At 38.8% G+C, this 21,529-nt stretch overlaps 1 protein-coding gene across 2 annotated transcripts in view; it reads right to left on the bottom strand.

The window, feature by feature from the left end:
- Positions 1–21,144, bottom strand: part of Ca13 (carbonic anhydrase 13) — a 31,148-nt gene extending 10,004 nt beyond the window's left edge. Inside the window, exons 1-6 of one of the 2 annotated variants that reach the window (XM_028766313.1) lie at positions 21,036–21,138; positions 17,413–17,610; positions 12,904–13,022; positions 8,582–8,677; positions 7,013–7,075; positions 6,194–6,349 (exon numbers count right to left, since the gene is read on the bottom strand). In XM_028766313.1, coding sequence (XP_028622146.1) covers positions 6,194–6,349; positions 7,013–7,075; positions 8,582–8,677; positions 12,904–13,022; positions 17,413–17,610; positions 21,036–21,072 — 669 coding nt within the window. In that variant the 5' untranslated portion in view covers positions 21,073–21,138. Of the gene's footprint in view, positions 1–6,193; positions 6,350–7,012; positions 7,076–8,581; positions 8,678–12,903; positions 13,023–17,412; positions 17,611–21,035 lie in introns of both variants that reach the window. The other variant, XM_028766319.1, reaches the window with a different exon arrangement.
- Positions 21,145–21,529: the final 385 nt, after the last annotated feature.

Here is a 21,529-nt window from a genome sequence, read left to right on the forward strand (position 1 = left end):
CATGTTGGCAAGGATGTGGAGAAAGAGGAACACTCCTCCACTGTTGGTGGGATTATAAACTGGTAAAACCACTGTAGAACACAGTCTGGTGGTATCTCAGAAAATTGAACATAGTGTTACCTGAGGACCCAGCTATACCACTCCTGGGCATACACCCAAAAGACGTTTCAACATACAACAGGGACACACGCTCCACCATGTTCATAGCAGCCTTATTTATATTAGCCAGAAGTTGGAAAGAACCCAGATACCCTTCAACAGAAGAACGGATGGAAAAAATGTGGTCCATTTATACAATGGAGTACTACTCAGCTTTTAAAAACAATGAGTTCACAAAATTCCTAGGCAAATGGATGGAGCTGGAAAATATCATCTTGAGAGAAGTGACCCAATCTCAAAAAAACATACATGGTATGCACTCACTGATAAGTGGATATTAGCCCAAAGCTCACAATTTCTAAGAAACTACGTATAGACCACATAAAACTCACATAGAAGAAGAAAGACCAAAGTGTAGATGCTTTGGTCCTTTCTAGAAGGAGTATCAAAAGTTTCAACCAGAGCTCCCAAAGTCTAAACTGCCAGCCAGAGAGCACACAGGGAGGGACTCATGCACATGTATAGGGAATTGAGGGTGACCTTGTTAGACTTCAGTGAAAGTGGAGGGCCATGGTCCCCTAAAGTTTGGATCCCCTACTGTGTGGGAATTTGAGAGCAGGGAGATGGGACTGGGAGAATGTTTGGAGCACACCCTCAAAAGATTAGGAGGAGGGGGTATGGGATAAGGGGTTTTGGGGGAGAATGGGAGAGGAGATAACATTGAAAGGTAAATACGTATAATATCCAATAAAAAAAAAACACACAGATAAAGGGTCAAAAAAAAAGAGAGGGAGAGTGTTTACTTATTTTAAATTAATTTCAAAAGTTTCTAGGAGTTGCTAATTGGCTAAGATCCTATTTTAAGCTCTCCACAAAAGAATTTAAGTCTCTGTTCAATATTCTCAAGAGAGAGGTAAACCCTAATTTTCCTCAACAATTAATTGACAAAAGAGAAGTAATCTCACAAAAAGTAGAAGAAGCTATTACTAATCGATATATTATATAGTCTGATTAGTTGTTGGCGGTGGTACAACAGTCCTTTGACAAAAGATTATTAATACAGATTTATATATCCTTAAATAGGGTCTTCATGACTCTCTGAGTGTGGAAGGAGCGACTGTTGGCGCTTCTGCCCTGATTTTACAAGAACTTTGAAAAATTGGGTTTAAAAACAAAAGAGGGGGAATGGTACCCCCTCAGAAGGAGTCCCCCTGAAATACTCTCCATCATGCCTTGTTCACTTTTATCTCTCTAAAGCTGAAAGATCATGGGAAATCTGCTGCTGACTGCCTCTGGCACCACCAAGACCAACAAAACTTTGCCACAGATATGGGGAAGGACCCTCTTACCCTTAAAGGGAATGGCCCAGACCCAGTTCCCTTATGAGGCCAAGGACTGATACGCCTGTCCGATACCACAGAAGACACAGCTAACCGGCTACCAAAAAGATTAATGAAAAAAATAGATACCCCCACAACCCAACCAGGCCAACCATAAATACGATGAATAACAATTTACATCCAGGGAAGAGAAATCTCCCTGAGAATCCCCTTCTTTTTCCTTTCCAGGTTAAAATAATTCACCTGTGATGTCTGCTGTTAGAAGTTCTAATCCAGATGCTGGCCTCCGAACTTATATTACTCAGACCTTTGAAGGGCCACTGACAAGAACATCAAACAGCTAGAGATTGACATCACTAATCTGAAGAAATCCCTCATTTTACCATCTGAAGAGACCTCCTAAAACTGCAAAGATCCTTATTGGACTTGATTTACTCTAGTACAATAGAAAAGGCTGTACACAGCTCTTGACTATGTACAACCCTCAAAGAAGAAGGTTGCCTTTACATACACAAGACAAGGAGGGTTAAAGAGAGCATGAAGTAGGTGGTGAAGGCCCTAAGAAAAATCAGAGAGAGAAAGAGACAGGTGAATGCTGGCACAAGAGTTGGTTTGCAGCCTCTCCAAGGTTGTCAACCCTATTTCCTTCCATCTTGGGACCATTATTTGGGTTCTTTTTGCTTTTTTCTGCTGGTCCCTGGCTCTCAAATAGACGGACTAACTCTGTGATACAACAGATAAATAATTTGGTAGCAAAACCTACTCAGATACATTATAATAAGTTAGCTATAGAGGACCACGAGACTCAAGATGAGGTTGTTACTTTATACAGGGTGTTTCCAAAACCCATCTCGACCCAACCTAAAAGGGGGGACTTCTGCCCATAGACCAAGCAGAGAGGGGCCACCCAGAACCCCCTCTGACAGGCGATCTGAATTCTTGCTTAGGCTGTGAGGCTAAGCACTGCAAGGGAATATCAATAAAAGATAAAAATATCTCTCTGGGTTCCCTGAGGGACAAACCTGACTGCATAGGGGTTGATGTCAAAAGTATCCCCTCTCCATGAAAAAGAAATCGGGACAGGTATGGCCCTCATGCCTCACTGGACAATGACAGGGGGACTGGAGCCATTACAAGGTCCCCTTCAAATACTGGAGGTCAGGCCTCTATCCCCGCCTTCGCAAGTTTAGAATTGCCACAGCCCTTCTATACTTAGAGAAGGGAGGAGATGTCAGGGGCAGCCCTGCTTACACACTGTAGGCCTAAAATCAGCCATAGGCCTAAAATCAGCAATAGGCCTGTCATACATGTATACTAACACCAAGTCTTGGGTCTCAGTGGAAAAACATTGAAACAGATGGCTATAAGCTAATGTCAACAGGCAGCTTTTGTGGAAATTTATAAGCCTGAGTAGTCATAGACCTTGTAAATAGGTAGCCTTGGCAGACAATACCAACTTAGATAGGACAAGCGAGTCATAGGCAGAGTCATAGTGACTTGTCCCCTGAACCTTCACCCAGCCAACACCCGGTTCTGAAGGTATCTGTATTCCCCCTGAGCACCCACACTTCAGTGTCATTGCCTTCCCCACATCCTGCCTTTCTGTGTTTATAACCCCTGTGTGAATGAATTACAATTTGAGAAAAAAAAAAAGATTTGAAAGTTTAAAGTAACTGGACTGAAAAAAAAAGAAAAAAAAAAGAAAACTAAACTTAAATTAAAACTATGATGATAAAATAAATAACAAAAAAGAGTCTATTTTACCAGAAATAAACATATTCTATATCTAGGGTGTTTATAATTAGAATTTATAAATATTAACATGTTACTATTATTTTTTAAAGTCTTAATTTTATATACATGATTTTTCCATTTTTTTCAATTTTCAAGAAATTCTGATTGAATTTCAATTTGAGTAAAGATGCAATGTGAAAGCTAAAAAAAAAGAAAAGAAAGAAAACCAAAAAAAAGAAAGAAAAAAAAAAGAATGAAAACATTGCGCAACTGAACAATTCTTTCATATTTTGCATTTTTATAAGCTTTATATTTTAGGAAAAATTTAGATTTACTTGCAAAGAGACTATAGATACTTCCCACATGAACTGACTTGACTCAGTTTTCCTATGAGTCACATCTTACATTACATGGTACACTTTCCATAACTGTTGATTCAATATCAACTTGGAAACATTAATTAAAGTTTCTGCCTAATAGTAACTTATACTTACTTTCTTCTGTTTTGCAGCATTGGGGACTGAACCCAAGGTCTTGGACACTAGACAAGTGCTCTATCACAGAGCCCAATTCCCAGCCCATCCGTTGACATTCCTTTTAAGATTTTTCAGTCTCTTTTTGTTTTCACAACCTTGACATGTTGGAAGGAATCCTAAGTATGGCCCCCAAAGGGAGCTTTGTCTTAGAGTTTTCTTTCCCCATAATTAAGTTGAATCTTTTTAAAGTATCTTTTTCTCCATTCCTTAAATCTTAATAGTGATCTGAATGGTTATTAAATATCTCTGTCAGTCTGGGTAAGATGGAACTAGCTGACAGTGTCCCAGCTGCAGTCAATTTAAGCTAATGTTTCAGAGGAAATTGCCAATCCATGGGAGCTCTGAAATTAAGCTGTTCTTTCTCATACTCATACATGAAAAGTCACATTGATAATTTTAGTTCATTGAGCTTAAATATAGCACAGTGGTGAACTCACAGTTGAGGCAGTTACAACCCCTAACTTTGCAAGGAGTTACTTTTAGTAAGGTTCATTTTACTCTTTTTAAAGAACTAAATTATATATTTTGATGATGCTCTCTTCTAAATCACCCATGGATTGGAGAAAAAAACAATAATAAAAACTGTTTTCCAAGTGTCTAAAGAATAAAGATGTTGTTAAACTATAAATGGCCATCAGCCATTTTGAATTTATAATAATTAACTAAGTTTGTGAAGTTTAATAAATTAGTCAATGTAAAAAATTATCAAGTGAAAGAAAGAAAGTCAACTATATTAATAAGCCTACTAAATCAGTAGAAGGGGTTTTATTTTCTCATTTTATGATGGACAAAATTTATAGGGCTCCTGAATTTTTAATGTTTATTCACAAATGAATTTAATGTACATGATATTTTGTCTGCACATATGTCTGTGCACCACTCACACGCCTGAATCTCATGAAGGCCAGAAGGAGGCATTGGATTCCTTGAGATAGGAATTACAGACCACTCTGAGATGCCTTTTGGGTATTGCTGCTAGTACTCTTAAATACTTAGCTACCTCTCCAGCCTCAGGAGTCCAGGATTTTATCCAAACTTTCATGAAGTGATTTAATAACTATCCACTAAGTTGTTATTTTTCTCTAATCCTAAATACAAAGGCAACAAGGGAAACCACACAAACAAGTTCTCACTCCAAGGGAAAACTTGTCCTGAGATGACCTTGGAAAAATTAACCTGATGGAGCAGAGGTGGAGGATACTCAGCCAGACATGCACAGGCCTAGAGCAGGAAGGCATACTAACTCACTGCAAAGGTAACTAGACTCCATTGCTGTGAAGACTGCTAGGCCTAATTTTATAAAGCTCAACAGATATGAGAAAAAATCTATTAAGAAGCTCAACATTCAGGAAGACATTTCTAAGGACTTAGTTCATTCTAAGAATCTAGATCCTGTGGTTTATTCTAAGGGCTCAATAATCATGTTACAGAAAAAAGAAGGCCTGTGGTGCAGCTCAGTGGCCACGTGCTTAGCATGAGCAAGACCTTGTATTTGATGCCCATCAGTTTCAAAGAAAAATTAAAATTTACAAAGAAAATGCCAGAGTAAATGGTTTACCAAGGAGGGAACAGGTTCTTAGTAATATTCCCTTGGGCAGACCCACAAACATTTTGCTAACAAAAGCCAAAAACCAATTTTCATTAGAACAGTAGAAACAAAACACTTGACAGGGTATCTACAAACTTGATGGCTTAAGTATCCAACATTTCCTCCTCTTGAAGCAATTGAGTACATGTTTCTCATAGGTCAATGTCTGACATGAATGTTCACTTCTGAATCTATGGGAACAGCAGTCTAGGGGCTGAAGAGATAGGAGAAGTTTCCCTTTATAAAGGCCCCTCTGTACTAGCTGTCCTCTGTGTACAAGCTTAGTTCTATCTCAAATAAAACAAGCAGCAAAATAAAAGACAAAAGCAAATAATCAGACCTTCCTTACACCGTTAATACAGTGCCTCATGTTGTGGTGACCGCCATCCATAAAATTATTTTTGTTGCTACTTTATAACTGTCATTTTGCTATGGATATGAATTGTAATATAAATGTCTGATATGCAGATATCTGGTGTGTCCCCTATGAGGTTGTGAATCACTTAAAGTTTACACACTCAACATTTCTGAGAAGTGAGTCAAGTAAGGACTTAAGCCGAAGGTCAATTAAGAAGGATATGGAATCCATGAGCCACCAATGGTGGTGCACACCTGTAATCCCAGCGCCTGGACGTCTAAAGCAAAAAGATCCCAATTTCAAGGCTAATCTAGGCTACATAGGAAGATCTGATAGAAAGAAAGAAGAAAGAGACAAAGGAAAGAGGGAGAGTCAAAAAGAGCGAAAGGGCATGAACCTCATCTAGTCCAACCATTCACCTAATTAATGAAAGAAAATGTCAGACTCCAAAATATCACAGAGAGAAAAATAGTGTTTTTAAAATTATTTAGAAGTTTCCTCTGAGACCGTTACAATTATCTTAGAAGAATGAACATACCTGTTGAGAACTGATACTTATAGGTTGTTTTAAAACAATCCACGTGACACTCTCAAGAAGAGGTGGAACCGTCAGAGAACCAGGGTATGTCCAGTAGTCCCAGGATGATGGAAGCAAACATAATGGGTCAAAATTTGTGAACCGTGTTTGTTTGCCCTGAAAAAACAAAGAGAATTGCTACAGATAAGATAATAAGATTAATATTATTATTATTATTATTATTATTAATAGATACCTACACACACAAATGCATGCACACATTCACTGTGTGATTATTATCATCCATTAATATTTTAGTAAAACAAATTCTGTTTTAATTCAGAAAAGAACAGATAAAGTGGTGAATTCTGTAGATTTATTTAAGAAGGACAAAAGAGTGAAATATGATGGCATATACCTATAATCCCAAGAGTCAACAGGTAGAGGCAGGGGTTCATGAGTTCAAAGGTCAGCCTGGATTCCAGAAGGAGTAACAGGCTAGTATGAAATATGGAGAGACATCTCGAGTCAAGAAAAAAAAGAATCTTATTTTACATAAGTAGTCTTTTAAGTAAGTTATAATTTAAGTCTTTTCTTTTTTAAATAAAATTATGGTATTAGTACTTAAATCTACAAAGACTTATTGGTGGTTACTTTAGATAATATCAGTCTCTTCACAAAACTGAAAAGGTAAATGACAATAAATTATTTCTGTAGTCTTGGTCTGGTAAATTGAAACTTGCTTCAAAGAATGCAGGATAAGATATGTCTACTGAGTAAGTGCTCAAAATTCAGTAAAGTAAAAATATATTTGGACATTAACAAACTAATTAATTTTACCTTTTCCTTTATGGAATCCAAAATGTCAGTGATCTTTTGCAGCTGAGGATTGGGTTCCCCAATCTAAAAGTGTAAAGTTTTAAAACAGACATAATTCAGGAGTAAACAAGCAACATGCATTTCATTTCAATCCTTAAGTTTTCATTATTTTCTAAAAGCCAGAGTCAGCTCAAAACCTACCATCAGTGTAGAACCTCTACCTGACAGGTTCATTGTGCCAGAAGAGTCTGACCAAGATAACATTATGAGAATCCTAGACTGCACTGTAGGTTGGTTCCAAAGCTGATAGTAATAGCTTCACATGTTTCAAACATGCATGTGCGTGTGTGTGCATGTGTATGAGTATCAGCCATATATATATGGAAGTTCCAGGAGACCAGACAGAAGCTCATATTCTCTGGAGCTGGAGTTACAAGCCCTGGTGAGCAATATGGCTAGTGTCTGAACTCTGGTCCCCTGGAAGAGCATCAAGCACTCTCAATTACTGAGCCATGTTTAAGATACAGGTTAACTTGAGAGAAATCCTGCTTAGGAAGGTGACTGACTATTAAACCAGCCATGAATTTCAGATACAGACTAACTGAGCTGCCCTCAAGTCTTACATGAAATCTTAGATCTCCTACTTGCAGCCTCAAGTTCCTTAAAGTCCCAAATCAAGGGATTCTACCCTGAAGGGCATATGCATTATAAATACACAAATAGATAAAATTTATGCCTTTTGTTAAGAGGAACATTTTCAACCTACCGAAAGGTTTAAGATCCGGTAAGAGTCAATCATCTTCTCCAGCCATTCCTAGATCCTGTAACTAGCACCCAAACTTCATGGATAAAATCCTGGCTGCCTCTGCTTGGCATATCATTCCTAGTCTCAGCCTTTCAGCACCACTCCAGTTCCACAAGTTGCAACATCACACAGATAAAGAGGCATGGAAATAGTGCACGCCCTGTAAGAAACTGTCCCCAGGCGTGATGGCAGAACTTGTTGTTTGCACACAAATATTAGAAGTGAAGTGTAGGCTGGGCAGTGGTGGCGCATACCTTTAATCTCAGCACTTGGGAGGCAGAGACTGGCGGATTTCTGAGTTCGAGGCCAGCCTGGTCTACAGAGTGAGTTCCAGGACAGCCAGGGCCACACAGAGAAACCCTGTCTCATAAAACAAACAAAAAAGAAGAAGAAGAAGAAGAAGAAGAAGAAGAAGAAGAAGAAGAAGAAGTAGTAGTAGTGGTGGTGTAGTACTCTTAAAAAAAAAATGGTGGTCAAGCAAGTGGCTCAAGAACCATGAAATTGAATACTTCTCTGTTCTAGAGCTCTTAATGTTAAAGTCGGGAACCAGAAGACCCTAGGTTTCTTCTTGGGATTTCAGCTGTTACTTCTGCTGCTTTCTTGCTGGCATGGAAGTTGCTACTCACATAGTCAACTGGCAATTCAAAAAAAAAAGTGTAACTCTTTCCCCAAACTATTATGGAACATTTTAGTGTTCACTTCAAAAGGAAACTGCTAGATTTAGAACTACTTTGCTATTTAAAACTAGTTGAATCGCTATTTAAAATCAAACAGTGAATTCTCACCTGTAGAAATACTCCCAGGACAGCCAGCCCATCAGACTCATGAGCTGCCTCTACAAAGCTGGGGTATTTGTCTGAATTCCAGTGGACAACATGGAGCTGAAAGAAAACACACAACCAAGTTCAAACATTTGTATAAGCATGACAAGAAATGGAAAAGCTAATCAAGTATTGATATAACTCTCTGATGCTGAATGCTCAAGTGCATAAGGAATCCTTCATCCAGACACTGACTTCATTTCCCCATAATCTTCTCTTATATAAAATGAGACTAGGAGGATTATGGGCTACTAGTTAGCTGTGAGTCAGATACCAGTTGCCCATAGAGCCCACTGAAGTGTCCTGGCTCTACGGGTGCAAGAAGTCAACTTCTACTTGAAACTGACCTGTTAGATGTTCCTGATTACAGTATCACACTTTTGTGGCTGGGGAATTTGCATTCCCTTATGATAAACTACTTTAGAGCCAGTCATATGCTTTTATTATTAGATCATTTGTTGAATGATAATTGCATACATTTGTTCGGTAGTTTTTGTTTTTATGTGCAGTTCTGATGTAGGGGTACATAATTCCCTTGGTCATATTGAGCTGACTGACATAGGCAGTTTACATTGTCTACCTTATATAAATAGACTCAGATCTTTTGCCAAGATATGATTGCTGTGGGTCAAAAAGTCAAAGGTATCCAAGCAAGAAAAAGAGGCAGCTGGTGCTAGGAAGGAGGGAGGGAAGTTTGAGAACTTGAGACTCTTGAAAAGAATCTGCCTACTTTACAACATTCTCACACAAGCAGAAATTTGCAAAACCCAAAGAAAGCCTACTCATTAGGCCACATGAACACTAGAGGATCCCAAACACAGAAGAATATGAGAGAAGGCAGAATAATCACACTGACTACCACTTCAGTCTGCTTGAAAGAAGGACAGAGAGAAGCCAAACGGCAATATGCCATGTCTAGAAGATTTAGTTCCTGTCATCAATGCTTCTGGTAGGACCATGTTGTTACAAGCAAGGACCTGAGGATACCAAGGACCACCTCAGACAAGAATCCTTGTGGATCTGCTTAGCAATTGAAGAAAGGACACTCATTCAGCCTTCATGTTCAATCAACCCTCAAAGCCTATTGTCACAGAAACAATTTAGTATATTCAAATAAATACTTTCATCTCCATCCTTCAAAATCTTACTCCACATCTTATAGGCAACTAATATGAAGAGTTTCTGGTTAGACAAGAATTATCCAAAAAAAATATATAAATATCACACATAGTCAACTATAAAGCAATAGAATAGTGCAACAACCATGTATAATCGGATACAAAGTGATATCCAAACAGAAACACACAAAGGTGGATTCTGTGTCACGTTGGTGTGAGATAGTTGGGGGAGGAAAGAACCCCGAAAACACAATGATGAAACAAGGCTCCCATGGCTCAGGAGAGATAAAGGACGTTCCACTGTGGGGATGGGCCAGGGAGAGCATTCAAGTTGTTTCAAATGGCTCTGTGCCAGCTACAACTCTTTAAATAGCTCAGTTAGTGAGAAATGGCATCAATGGGTCAGGAACACAACTGGTTATAAAATGAGTGTATAAATACAGATAAGGAAGTCTCCTGTGTAGACATACTTCTACTGGATAAGCAACAACTGTTTGAAATATGATGAGAAACCAGAACAAGAAAATACGTTTTTTAAAAAAACTTCTCTTCTCTCCCACAAAGCCTTATAATACATTTCAGGAGAAATTGGTATCACTTTTATATATTGGTGCTTTTCTTTCATTAAAAGTAAATAAATTAATAAACTCATACTTCCTAACAAGGACATTGATTTGAGATGAACGATTAGGAAGCTTGCCCTCACAATAATAAGAATAAGATTCTTCTCACCTGGTATAGTAGCACACATCTTTAATCCCAGCATTTGAGCTCCAGATTTTTTCAAAATTTAGGTCACACTTATCTATACAATGAGTCTCAGACCATCCAGAGCTACATTGTGAGACTGTTTAAGAACAAAACAAAAAACTATTTTTCTTTTTAGATGAAGTTCTTTTTAAATAATAATATTATTTAACTTTTGCATTTTTAAGCTGAATGTTTGTGATATGCAAAATATGCTGCCAAGTACTATGACAAAAATATACCACTAACGTGGAAATCTGATTTATGCTTCTCCTACATTTATGTGTTATCTTTTCATCTGTTCTGAGATAATTCACTTACAAAAAGAAATGACTCATGGTTTGAAAGTTCTCAGTATATGCCCCTGACTTTTTGCTCTCTGGCAAAGTAGCATATCACAGTTGCAGTGCCTGAAGGAGCAAAACTGATGACCTCATCACCAGGAAGTAAAAAAGTCAAATGATGGGGCAAGATCTTACTAACCCCATCAAAAGCACATGGGAATGACCTAAGGACTTCCTCTGAGGCCACTGCTTTCAGATGTTCATCAGCCTCCCAATAATACTACCTTGGGGAGGAAGTCTTTGATACATGGGCTTGTGGGGGATAGCTCAGACCCAACATACAACAATGATGGATAAACCATAACTATATACAGTTATTAGCCTAGACATTTTATTTCTATGTGTATTGGTTACTTTCTGTTGCTATGATAAAGTTTCATGAGTTCCTCTTTAAAATCCTGGTTTGTATCTACAGCTTGCTGGAGCTCGGCATCCTTGATATAGACAAGTCCTACTGGTGTGGTCCACCAAGTATGTCCTGGACCTCTCCAGTGTCTTCACAGTCTTGCCCAAATTATCATCGCTGCTCACCTCAACTCTTCCCGTAGTCATCTACTTTGTCTTCCTCCTTCAACATCTGCCCCCCACCCCCCAGTGGCCCATTCTCCAATTGGCAATCAGATAAGTTTTAGATAACAGAAAGCAGAACAGGTCTTTGCTCTACAGGACAGGGTCCACCCCTCTTTCTCTCTTCCTATGACCAGTCCTATAAAGAAAAACCTTTGTCTCTGTGAGCAAGCTGACCTCATTCCTACTGCACAGCTCTTTTCCTTGCCACTGCCCTTGCCTGGGAGGGCAATCAGGGTCTAGATTTTTCTTACAGTGCTTTCTCCTTAATCATTTGGCTCAACTTACATACCATCCTGAAGAAGCCTTTCCTAACTGCAAACCCACTCTCCAGATACCCCACAATTGCTGCTGCCGGAGAATAGACCACCGATCACTTTACCTGTCTCTCCAGAGGACAGAGCAGGCACTGCAACACAAAACACTTAGATAAAAGTGAAATAACTGGCCAAAAGGACATGTTGGATGGCAACCTCAAAGGCTAGGTACACATAAGAGTGAAAAGAAGTTCCATTTGCTGGATTTTCTGAACAACAGAGCATTCTGGGTATCTAACTTCATCTCATAAACTGTGAGAAGTTGAAGTCAATGTGTAAGGCCTGGTAATGCTCAGTCTTCTCAAAACAAACCACGAGCCAGGACTGCTTCCCTCAAAGAGTTCTCACTGAGACTTGGCTTTAATTTTTGGGCAAAGTCCAGTGCTACTTAATGATTTTAAAATGAGGTATATCACACTCTGTCTTTCAAGCAGAGAATTAGTCAGAGTATACCTAATGAATGTCACTATAACAAAAAGGAGCACCTTGCCAGCAAAAAGTAAGCATGATAATGATCATTGTTTGCGCTGTTTATCAGTGTTCTGAATGGTGCTCAGAGGTTGCATTAGAAACCTGCAAATGCAATCTGGAGTTTGTGCCCTTACAGCTTGTCCCTAAGTGCCACTGCTGTCATGTATAGAATGTGAGCTTTATTTATTTTTGATTATGTGTCTGGACCAAATATGCACAAAGCTGAACATAGTAGAAATGTTTCTCTTCTCTCTGGCCTTTCAGAAAATCCAACAGATAAAATTTAATGTCACAAGACATGAGTTGTAAATAAACTCATCATAATGTTTCCTAGCTGGATAAATAACTTACTGTTTTCTGGTCTCTGATTTCCACCCCACCCTCTCCAACAAGTACTTCTTGTTATTTTTGGTGTTATTGCCATTTGGCTTACTTTGATAAGATAGAATCGTGTCATATATCCTTGGCTGCTGGCCTAGAAGTCCTGATCCTGATGTCTCTGCCTCCCTAGTGCTGGGATCACAGGCATGTGACAGCACTAATTTTAAATGTATAATAAATAGTAAGCTCTCTGGTTTGATTTAAGACTACGAAAGGCCCTGTTTGAAGCTTTCCTTCTGGGTTAATGAAGCTGTTCCCTACACTGGGGTGCCCGAGTTGCTGAGGCTCTGCTGGGGCTATGAACGGCTTCGCATATTGATTAGGCAGTGTGTGTGGCTTACCTCTGCAGCATACCTCACTCCATCTACCACGTGCTCAGAGCCATGGTCATCTGCTGACCCCCAGTGCAAGTGGAACTGCCGCAATCTATAGCTTCCAGTGAGAGGACCTCCACGCAGAACTAAACCCAACACATTTTAAAGAGTTATGAAATAAATAAATGAATCACGTTTATACATTCCCATCAAAACCCAGAGCTTCTCCTTGAACCACTGAGGACATTCCTGTTCTTACAGATGTGCCATTCAGTTTGCCAACAGGGATACAACTTTACATATACAAAGAGTGAAAAGGAAATAGAGACCACCATTAAATACTTGGAAAATCACAGCATACCCACAGACAGCAAAGAGAAAAGATTTGAGTTCTCAAAACTGAAAATCCACTCTGTTTAACTGAGAGCAAGGCAGAGTTTCTGAGAAAGAATTTGAAATACAACAAAACAGTTCAGTGTTAGCTTGAGAGAGCCAAACAGATTGCATGATTAGATAAAGGCTCTGCAGGGTCCTCTTAGGCAAACTCTACCACAGGAGAGAGGTATGTAACCCCCTAAGACTACTGTGAAAATTGAAGAAATGTGTGCAAAACATTTGCCCTTGCCTGGGACACAACAGCACTAGAGATGTGCTACCCATTGCTATCATGGCATGGTTGTTGCTATAACCATAGAGACTGTCCTTAGACCCAATATTTGTGAGGAAGAAATTAAAGTATTTTTTAAAACTACAAGATGTCTATTAGTCACTTTGGTGAAGTAAATTTCAGTGTTTTTCCTCAGCAAATATTATCTCTAAGTTTATAGTAATAAAATTATATCACAAGTATATAGAAACACTTTAATATAAAACAGTCCTAAACTAGGCCTAGTGGCACACACCTATAATCTTGGCACCCTGGGCTATCCAGTGCTAGCTTTTGCAACAAAGTTAAGAAAAAGAAAGGAAAGGAGGAATGAAATGAGGGAAGGAAGAAAGGGAAGGGAAAGGAGGAAGGAAATGAGGGAGGGAAGAAAGGGAGGGGAAAGGAGGAGAAGGGAGAGGAAAGGAAAAGAAGAGAGGAGAGTCCTAAACTATTTCTGCCTAATTCAGGTGTCTGCTGAAGACACAGGGTTGGAAAGGAAATATTGTATGCTGGTTGAATACACCATAATCATAACTAAACTCCAGCATACAATAGAATTGTGTTAGAAAAGGGATACATGGAGTTAACAACAGATATTTAAATTACTTTTCAGAGCCTTAAATTTCAAAATGTATCTGTCCTCCTTATATAAAAGAGATTTCTTTATAATACATAATGGTGAGTAGGAGAGATGACTCAGCAGTTAAGTGTGCTCACAGCTCTTCCAGGGGACCAAGTTCAGGTCTCAGCACCCATGTCAGATGGTACACACACACACACACACACACACACACACACACAAATAAATATTTTCAAACATCATAATAGCAAAAGATGGCTATTTTCAAAGCTCTATGAACAGTGAAAAAGAAGAGACCATTATTTAGGTCAGTCTGTGAAACGGTACTTTTACTGCTTCTCCTTGTACTGGACTGCATATATGAAAGCATAGACTGAGATCCTGTTATAACCACCTCTTAGCATAGTAACTGTCAGAGGAGATGCACTAATATCTGATGAATAAGTGGATAAGATATTTGATTTGTCTTTAAACAGTTTCAGCACAATTCCCCTGAGTGACACCAGTAAATGTGCTCATTAGACAGCCCAAATAGGATGGAATGGCAGCTAAAGGAAAGTAGTCAAGGGCTCTATTGTGCTTTTCTTCTTGCTGTTGCATAACAAAATCTGAGCTGCATGAAAAGTCCTTCCCTTGCAGATAGAAAGGAGATTAGAGAGCTTGAGTAATCCATGCAGAATTGACTTTGGGAGGAGATTTAGGCATACTGGCTCTGGAAAAAGAAAGTGATACAAAAATCACACATTGTTAGGGAGGCATCCAAGAATAATGGCAGTAAAGGTCACTGTTAAAGTTAGGTTAGCAGGCTTTGTCTGGCTAAGCAGCATGGATTATTTTACAGGTTCTATATTCATTCTGCACAGGTCAGTATTTCAGTGAGTTTATAACAAGCAAATTCCTAATTGTGAAAAGAACCATTCTGTTGAATGATTCTCCCAAAAAATTAGGTGACCTTAAGATACCTAGGTTTTTAAGGAAAGCTAGACTATGGATTTCTTTTTGGTTTAGACAGACTGGCTCATGACTCCTACTTCAGCCTCATTGTCAGAACTTGCCCAACAATGGAGTCTTGAGCAAAGCCTGAAGGCTTGTGAGAAAACTCCAAGAAAACAAGACAAGAGTCTTGTGGCCTCAGTTTCTTCAAAAACACAAAACTGTTCTTGGAATCTGTTTTTGTGCTTCTCCCAGGTGTAGTGGATGGGAGTGAGTTTACTTCAAATTACTCGTTATTGCTTGATACTGTGATCCTCTATATGCCTGTATGAAAAAACACATTTGTCCAAGTGAGGTTTGCACACCACGTGTGGCTTGCCCTTCTAATCAGACTCTTTACTCACATGACTACCTTCAACATCAGAGTAAAACTTTTATGATGCTCTGAATAAAGTTGGCTGTTTCATGAGACTTTATTCTCCCTCATTTATCAGCTCCATTCTCCCAGATTGACAATTAGAGCAGTGAGTACCTCAGAAGGGAAGGGACTGCAGATGTGCTCCACAGTAGTAGGCAACAATACTTAATCTTAATGAAAATGATTCTGCGTTTTCACAGAACCAACTTTCATTTTACTTTCCATCCCAGATCAGTAAATAATAAACCATTGTCTCCATTTTATTCTTTAAAACAAGTAATGATCTCTCCAAACTCATACCTATTTTTGATTACTCTCACTTAGAATTTCCAAAGAGAAATCTCTTCCAAATAAAACACTAAGGTAAGAGGTCAAGTGATGCCACCTTGCAGTTAAAACATAGTGTGGGAAGTTGTGGAAGGAATCACCTCAGGCCTCAGAGGAACCAGGGTCAGGTGAAACTAGTGAGATGAGGCTCCAGCAGCCCCATTTTGTCTCCCCTCAGCAGCCCCTTCCATATTTAGTGAATATTCTTCTGAAGAATTTTGTGCCCATTTGTCCCCTTTCAAAGGACTATTAAAGTTCTGAAGGGCAGATTCCTGCATGTTAGCCAAGATGCACTGTTAGGCAAGGCCCAGCCAAGCAAAACCTTCAAAACCTTCAAGGACCATGACAGCTGATAAAATTCAGAGTTAATGTTTGGTCAGGAATGGCCTCGTGGAGCTGGGGAGATGGCTCAGTGGGTTAAAGCAGCACTGTTAAAACATGTGGGCCGGTCAAAACCAAAGCCAGGGCTGGGAGTGGTGCCTTCCACCTTTAATCCAGCCTGGACTTTAAGGACTTCACCTTTAATTCAGTCAGCAAGGACTTCACTGGGTAACTCTGACTCAGAACAAACAAACAAAGACAAAAACCATCTAGATGTGGCCACAAGTCCCGTTTTCTATTATGAAAGATATGACCCATGAACAAGTTAAATGTAATTTTTATTACAACTAATGAAAAATAAAAATAAGGATAGATGTTTAAATGTTTCTGTTTTTCAATGAAATATCTACATTCTTAAATGTCCATTATTATGATGATAATGTATGAATTATGATAAAAGAGTAGCTGATATATTTTCTTTATTAACAAGAGCTACACATTTTAATGAAAAATATCCATGAGATATTTTGAATAGGAAAAATGTTCAGAGTAATATAGCATCAGTCTAAATATAACTTAAGAGAAAAATGTAAAATAATATGGCGTGCATGTGTATACATGTGTGGCTACAAATTTAAATGCTGAGGAAGAATGTGCTGCTGCTAACATAATAATAAACTGCAGAGACAGCCTTAATTTTTATCCTACGTTTCTGTGTGTCTTGTTTTCTACACATACATATTATTATTGCAAGCACAAAAAGGATTTAAAAAGCAAATATCTCATCACTTTAGGTTTACAATAATTAGCAAAGTAGTTATGACTACACAGTTTCCAAACACAAGACTAGAGAAATGGCTTAGCAGTTAAGATTAAGAGAATTTTTTGTTCTTGTACAGAGGACCTAGGTTTGATTCCCAGTATCCACATTGGGGCTTACGGCCACCATAACCATAACATAACCATAACAGCCACACAGTATACATTCATACAGATAAAAATAAATGAATCTAAAAGAATTTTTAAAGTTTCCATGAAAAGATTAAAATTATTTATAAAGTACTATTAAACTTCAATATTTTCATCATTAAGCAATAATAACCTAAGACCAATTTGAAAATATCATCCAGCATACTTTTTTTTTTTACAAATTTTCTCTATTATTTCATGGTAACATTATCTTAAATTTTAAATATATAACATTTGAATTCAAATGGAAAATACGCTTCAATTTTTAAATTTACAGAATGAAAAACCAGAGAGTAAATCTAACCATCCAAAGTCTTACCAGAACAAATAAACAGAGCCTACCTGATTTGTCCTCTGTGTCGTCAAAGTCAACGTTGAAGGAATGGCCACTATTGCTGATGATTTTAGCTGAGGTAGGATCGTACTTGATACTGAGAGGTCGGAGTGAGGAGTCATATTTTACTTCTTTGGTTTTTATTTCAATTGGAGATTGCTGATCACCATCAGCAATAGGGAACAATTCATTCCAGTGAATAGGACCTGAAATTCATAGGACCAAAAGGGCTAAATAAGTTTTTCATTCCACAAATTAAAATTGGTAACAGGAGGCTGGGGCCTCAGCTTCATGGATAAAGTGCGTGCAGCACAAATGTATGACGATGAGACTTTAGATCCTCATTATCCATAATAACGCCAGGTGGGTGTGGCAGCTCACTTGTTATCCAGCATTTAGGCAGAGACTTACAGTGTCCAACATAAACTGGCTAGATAAACTAACTCCGAATCTCTGACCTCTAGGTTCATAGAGAAACCCTGTCCCAATTCATAAGGTGATAGAGATCAAAGGAGGAAGACAACCGAAGTCCATCTGGCTTCCATGCACAATAAACATTCATACACAAGAGCACAACACCCACATTTACAACCCTCTGGGAAAAAATTTAAAAATGTACAATCCTCATTCTCAAGACTCTGGTCTCATTTTATTATTTATTTATTTATTTATTCATTATTTATTTATTTATTTATTGGTTTTTTGAGACAGGGTTTCTCTGTATAGCCCTGGCTGTCCTGGAACTCACTCTGTAGACCAGGCTGGCCTCGAACTCAGAAATCTACCTGCCTCTGCCTCCCAAGTGCTGGGATTAAAGGCGTGGGCCACCACCGCCCGGCCTGGTCTTATATTTTAACCACTACTAGTGTTTTGTGGGTATACAAAGCATTTTATTTGCTTTAAATTGTTTTCAGAATTAAAAATGTGCCTTATAGATGAAAGAATATTTACATTTCATACAATACTTCTCAAGAGTTACCTACCAAACAAAAACAAAAGTACAATTCATTGTTGTAAACAAAGAAATTCCATCTCAAAACCAAGAATGTTCCCTGACTGCCACAAAGTTTACAGAGACAAAGAGATGATGTTAAGCATCAAAGAGTGCAGTCATTCTACAGATGCTGCCTGCTATTTCTGCTAGTTAGTTACAGCACTTACGGATAACCTCTGATGCCACTCAACTCAGCTCAATTACCTGTTATATACAACTGACCCAAGACACACACAAATCTTACACAGAGCAAACAAAATGGCTATGCCCTGTCAGAAAATAAAACTTTGTTGCTCACTTTGGTTTTGGAGAGAAAAAAGCCACACCATGAACAAATGACAATACATTCTGCTTAAAAGGTGTCCTGTGAATCAGGTCATAGTGATTTTCCATTAAAAATCCTCAGAAGACATTATAGAAAGGGCATTATGTTTTCTTATGAGAAGATTTTACTTGTCTTTTTGTGTGAGTACTCTTTCTGCTTACAATTTTGTTTTCTTATTTAATATAGAAAATCTTTCTGCCTTGGCCACTGCATATGAGTTACTCTAACAAGCACTAGATTTCAAACATCAATGCATTTTTACAACAGGTAAGGGGCTACTTTCTCTTCCTAATCCCTTATGTCATTCATTCCTAATGCTTCTCAACCAGGCCTACTCTTAGAGAAGTCAAACCTACCCAAAATAAACCACTTCGACCAAATAGCCAGTTTTATCTATTCACTTGTACTAGTGTGCTGCTTTAAATAGAAACACTTTTGCATGCTTTCTAGAACATTCGACTTTAAACTCACTTAAACATGGTTCTTAAGTGAAAGGTATATGGTGCTGCCTCAGTGGCTTGAGGAATTTTTCAATATCCATAGTTATATATAATGTTCAGTGATGTCACATGGCCTAAACCTGTAAAATGATCAGAGATTAGTGGAAGAAGTAACAAACTGCTTGGGAACAGGCACCTGTCCCGGAGCTCCACCTCCCGTTCCATGTTATCATTGCCAGTCTCAGCTTAAGTTCACCTTAATCTGTTCAGTCACTGGATTTTGCCAATGACTAAACAAGAAAAAAGAAAAATGTTTAGTCAAGACCCAGCTCATCCCAACCGAATTCTGAAAACATAATCTCATAATCTAACTTCAAGGTGTGTCCTCTGAAAACTACTGTTTCTGAGAGAGAAGAATGGTTCTACAACCTAGCTAGAGTGGAAACTGGGGGCTAGAGAGAAGGCTTAGCAATTAAAAGCACTTGATACTCTTGCCAAGCACCTGGGTTCAATTTCCAGGCCCACATGGAGGCTGACACCACCAGTCCTGGATGATAGCCACAGGTACCAGGCATGTATGTGCTGCACAAACATGCAGACAAGTCAAATACTCATAAACATATTTTTAAAAGAAAATGAGTAAATCTTTTTAAAAACTTAAAAAAAATGAATAAGATGTAAAACAACTCCTCATTATAATGCCCTTTCTATGTTGAATTTTTAAATTTTCTGAAGAATTTTATTGAAACCAATACTTTGTCTGCCTATTAGGGTACAATCAGTACCTACTGGCTAACACAACCTTCTCCCTGACTACAGGGAGGGTACCATTGCTGGCACCTATTAACTGCCAAATAACAACAATAAAAATGATTTTGTCAGGGACAAAAATGAAATGTGTGAAGATTGTCTTTCAAAAACACAAGCTAGAAAGTAATGAAATATAAGATTGCTATATGGCTTCCATCAAAAAGAAACTCACCTATATTATAAATATCATTCTTAAAAATCTAAACGTCATCTGATGACATTTTTAAAGTAACATTAATCAGCAAAACCCCAAGCAAGCTACAATAAAAATGAATTTTTTCCATCCAAGAGAAGAGGATGACCACAAGTTCTGCCCAATCTAAACTACAGAGTAAAGACTCGTCTCAAAACATAATAAGAGAAAAATAAAATAAAAGAAAGGAAAACTTTCTGTAAACTTTCATAAAATGTACTATAGAATATTATCCAATCATGTATATGCTAATTGAAGTTTTTGATATTATTATACGCAAACTCCATCTTGAAGACTATCAATTCTTTTCCATTTTTTTCTTTGCAATTCTTTTGAGTAATTATTTGAAGCAATCAGTTCAGTAGACACACAAGAGTATTTCTTATCCCTAATACACTTAACCAATGATGAAAAGTCCATATCTCATTGCCGTGCTTATCAATAAATACACTTAACACCACGTTATAATTTCTATAATCATTTGGTAAGCCTTGGTCTCTGAAAGGATGGGTATGGTAGGTAGGAAAGGAAGACTGAAGAACAAGCCCAAGTAAACTTCAAGTCAGTATGCAAATTACAAATTACCAAGACTGCTTCAACAGCGCCTGGAAGAGATCCTGTGACTTAGTGATTTAGTGTTCAGCGCTCATGCGGCTCCGAAGTTGTCCTTTTTTCCTTAAAAATGTGTCATCTGACTTCTGATCTCTTAAGCTTTCTCCTGATGGCGTGCGCTTTCCTGGTGTAGGTGAATGAACACTGCAGTCCACTTGGAAGAGCGTGGGCGGGGACCAGGCTCCTGGCCCCCAACCCACCACCGGGCTCAGAGTTCCCGCAGGCCCCCACTACCACGCTCTGGAGCCCGCACTCACCGTTGTGCTCGCCGTATCCCCAGCTCAGCCTCGCCATGGTCCTCGATGAAGAGCTTATGGCAGGGACACTGTGGACCTCTGGCAGGGCGCCGGCTCCAAGGAGCTAGGCGGGCCTAGGTGGAGGGCGGGGCCGCCCGCACCCCAAACCGGGAACCCGAAACCCAAGGGCACGGTCGTCACCCGCAGGGGGCGCCCGAGTGGGGAAAAGAGTCTGTGCTCAGCAGCCAGAAAGTTTTCCAATGGAGATTTCCTGACTTCTGGGAAGTCCACCCCAGAAAGGCCCTTCTGGAAATGACTCACCCAGTCAGGAGCTGCTGGCTGGAGTTGGAGATCATGTCTGGGAAATGCAGGGAATCTTGACGGAGGTGGCAGTGGTGATTACACACGCACACTCATCAGTGCTGATAGCGGTAAAAACTACCACTTAAAATAGCAACTACTAGTTACGAAGTGCTCACCTCCCGCGCCAGTCCTCCCTGCCCCCACTGCAATAT

This window comes from Grammomys surdaster, unplaced genomic scaffold (assembly GCF_004785775.1).
Source record: "Grammomys surdaster isolate TR1022 unplaced genomic scaffold, NIH_TR_1.0 63, whole genome shotgun sequence".
NCBI lineage: Eukaryota > Metazoa > Chordata > Mammalia > Rodentia > Muridae > Grammomys > Grammomys surdaster.